Source organism: Toxorhynchites rutilus, chromosome 2 (genome assembly GCF_029784135.1).
Source record: "Toxorhynchites rutilus septentrionalis strain SRP chromosome 2, ASM2978413v1, whole genome shotgun sequence".
NCBI classification, from domain to species: domain Eukaryota; kingdom Metazoa; phylum Arthropoda; class Insecta; order Diptera; family Culicidae; genus Toxorhynchites; species Toxorhynchites rutilus.
In genome coordinates, this window is record NC_073745.1 from 218,466,025 (window position 1) to 218,469,675 (window position 3,651).

Genomic DNA, 3,651 nt, shown 5'->3' on the forward strand with positions numbered 1-3,651 from the left:
GAAATGCTGCTGACAAAATGTGTCGGAATTCGAATCATGATTGTTTGTTGAGTGTGGTTCGAATGGCAATTTCTACGATCCAAAATTGTACTTGCATGTACCACCAGATACTTTCTTTCAGCGTTCCAAAAAATTATATCCACGTTTAAATTAAACAATTCCAAAATTCGCAATCCTTTTTATTTACTGCTTGACTATACAATGTTCTTCTAATCATCTCGCTATCGGTCATCGTGAAGCTGCATAGTGTGATCGTTACGCCTACATCCTTTTTCTGAGCACGATCGATGTCCGATAGTGATGGTCATTTTTATTTTAGTATAACACTTTAACCTTTTAATTCGTCGACAAATTCATTTTTTAATTAGTTTAGGTTTTAACCATTTGTAAATTAAGTTTCTTTTAGAACATTTCATTTTATAATTATTGACTAACGGGTAACATTTCCGGCCCCCTTGAACTAAGTTCAATAAATAATCATACTCATTAATTAGAAATCTTTTTCCATTGTACCAATGGCTTCGTTTTCTGGTCCACATCCTCGCCTGGTAAGGGACAAATTTTGTTGACCGGTCTCCTGTACGTTCCATTCCTTGTTTTCACAGTAACCACCCGCACAACTCCATCCGAGCCGGGGTGGAGCTCAGTTATCCTTGCGAGGGGCCACTGCAGTGGTGGTTGGTTGTCCTCGATGAGCACGACAATGTTTCCAGTGTTGATATTACGTCCTTGGTGCTGCTTATTTATTACCTGCAGGTTGTGCAAGTACTCTGTTGTCCAGCGATTCCAAAATTGCTGGAACAATTGTTGTCGTTGCTGATAGTGGGATAGGCGACTTGTGGAAGAATGAGTGTAATCTGGCTCCGGTAGAGTGTTCATGGCAGTTCCTGTGAGGAAATGGGCAGGCGTGGGGGCCTCCATATCCGACGGGTCATCAGACAAGGGAGTTAATGGCCTTGAATTAAGCGCTGCTGTTATTTGGGCCAGTAACGTTGAGAAGTTTTCATAATTCAATTGCTGGATGCCAATTTGTTTTTTGAGGGATGTTTTAACACTGCGAACGGCTGCCTCCCACAGCCCTCCAAAATTGGGAGCACGGGGTGGGATGAAGTGCCACTCGATGCCTTGACGTGAACAATCCGTATGAATTTGATCTCGAGCTTTCTTATCGGAGAGTAAATTGTACAATTCCTTTAATTCGTTGTTGGCGCCAGCGAAATTTGTGGCGTTATCAGAGTGGATCTGAGAAGGTATTCCATAGCGACCGATGAACCGATGTAGAGCAGAAAGAAAACCTGTCGTAGACAGATCGGAAACCATCTCCAGATGTATCGCCTTTGTGGCGATACAGATGAATACTGCTATATAAAACTTGGGGCTGCGGCGCGTCTGTGCGGGGGTTTCAAAAAGAAAGGGCCACAGTAATCCACGCCCGTAACTGAAAAAGGCTTGCTGGGGCGAACACGTGCTCCGGGAAGTTGACCGATGGGTTGGTGTATTTTTGCAGGGTTGACACGGAAGCATCGATAACATCGGCGTAGAACTGCATTGACCACTCGTTTGCCGTGTATCGGCCAGAATTCCTGCCGCATCGTAGAAAGTGTTAAATTGCGACCACCATGCTGAGTTTGTAGATGAAAATGGTTTACTAACATACGAGTGAAAGGATGATGACTGGGTAGTATTGCCTGGTGCTTAGTGACATAATCAATAGATGAGTTTCGAAGACGACCACCAACTCTGATAATTCCTTCCTCATCTAGGTAGGGGTTTAGTAATCTCAATGGTGATTGTTTGAGGACTAACTGCTGTTTCCTTAATTGTCTGATTTCCTCTGCGAAGTGTTCATATTGTGCTAAATGCGTCAACACCCTTTTGGCTTTTCCTATCTCCTTCACAGCTAAAGGTCCAGTGATGTGCTTTGCTTGGAACCTGGTATTGTGTCCGAAACGCAAACAGTAAGAGACGATACGTAGAAGTGAGTTTAGAGATGAACGTAAGTAGAATAATGGGTCTGGCTGAGTGCTCACAGCCAGTGCTGGTAGACTAACACGAAGTTCCAGGTCTTCATATGTAAATGAATCATCTGGTCCGTTTTTGGACCAATTGTTCGGATCCTGTAACCATTCTGGCCCTCCCCTACACAGTTTACTTTGAATGAACTCTTTTACAGGCATCCCGCGAGACACCAAATCCGCTGGGTTGTCTTTACCGGATACATGCTTCCAGACGTGGCCATAAGTTGAAGTCTGGACCGATGAAACCCTATTGGGCACGAACGTTTTCCACCTGTTAGGTGGTGATTTCAGCCAATGCAGCACAATCGTCGAATCAGACCAAAAATAAGCGGGTATTTTATCCAACGAAAGAGATTTTGATACCTTCTCGTACAGCATTCCTGCCTCCTTCGCAGCGCAAAGTTCGAGCCGCGGAATCGTGAGCCGCTTCAGAGGAGCCACACGAGATTTGGAGGATAATAGTTCCACCTGCACGTTACCAGTGCAATCCACAGAGCGTACATAAATGCAGGTGCCATAAGCCAGCTCCGATGCGTCAGCGAAACAATGAAGTTGCACGCTGACCCATCCCGATATGAACGCGAAACGATCAATTCGCAATTCAGATAATCCTTCCAATTTTTCGTAGAAAGTTAGCCACCTTTCCGCCATCTCAGATGGAACAGGATCATCCCATCCGCAGTGCAATAATGCAAGCTCTTGCATGAAAATCTTCGCTGTTACAATTATAGGCGATATTAGCCCAAGCGGGTCAAAAAGCTTGGCAATCGACGAAAGAGATGCTAAAGGAAAACCGAAGTTGATCAGTTGTCGGTATCCATGATATTCCGAGGGTTTTTACTTCATCGTTTGAAGTAATATCAAAATCTATCTGATTTCTCGTACCAAGGTGATGCGCTGGAACGCCATCCAGAGCTTCGAGTTTATTCGAGCACCACTTTCGAATTAAAAATCCTCCTTTAGCCAACAACTCAGTTAATTGTTCCCGCAAAACCACTGCCGCTTCTACACTTGGTGCCCCGTCTATGTAATCGTCAACATAAAACATGGTCAAGGCGATCTTTGCCTCTGTCGATTTATCTCCTTCATCCTCCGCAAGTTGTCGAAGTACTCTCGTGGCGAGGAATGACGACGGCGTCAAACCGTACGGTACCGTGAGTAGTTCGTACTCTTTCATTGGCTCCGCGCACGTGAACCGCCAAAAAAATGCGTTGTAATTTGGCGTCATTATCATCAACCTTCACTTGTCGGTACAATTTTTCCAGATCTCCGATGAGTGCAACTTCGTGCTTGCGAAAGCGTAGTAGCAAATACAAGAGCTCATCTTGTATTGTAGGCCCCTTCAACAATGATTGGTTCAACGAATATCCTGAATCCGTTTGGGCGGATCCATCGAACACAACCCTCACTTTGGTTGTCGTGCTCGATTGCTTCAATACTGCATGGTGCGGCAAATAACAAACGACAAATCCATTTTCCGTTTCCAATTTTAGTTTGTCAGGATCAACCTCTCGCATATGTCCTAGTTGAAGGTACTCCGCCATAAATGCGTTATACTGACACCGCATATCAGCGTCCTGCTTTAGTCGCTTCTCTAAATTTATGAATCGCCTTAATGCGATCGATCGTGAAT

General features: G+C 44.5%; 1 protein-coding gene across 1 annotated transcript; it reads right to left on the minus strand.

Moving 5' to 3' along the window:
* Positions 1–486: 486 nt before the first annotated feature.
* On the minus strand, positions 487–3,066 carry LOC129766687 (uncharacterized). The gene is made up of 3 exons (XM_055767275.1): positions 2,904–3,066; positions 1,658–2,800; positions 487–1,583 (listed from the first exon to the last, which is right to left on the minus strand). The coding sequence occupies exons 1-3, from the start codon at positions 3,064–3,066 to the stop codon at positions 487–489; spliced, it is 2,403 nt and encodes an 800-aa protein (XP_055623250.1).
* Positions 3,067–3,651: the final 585 nt, after the last annotated feature.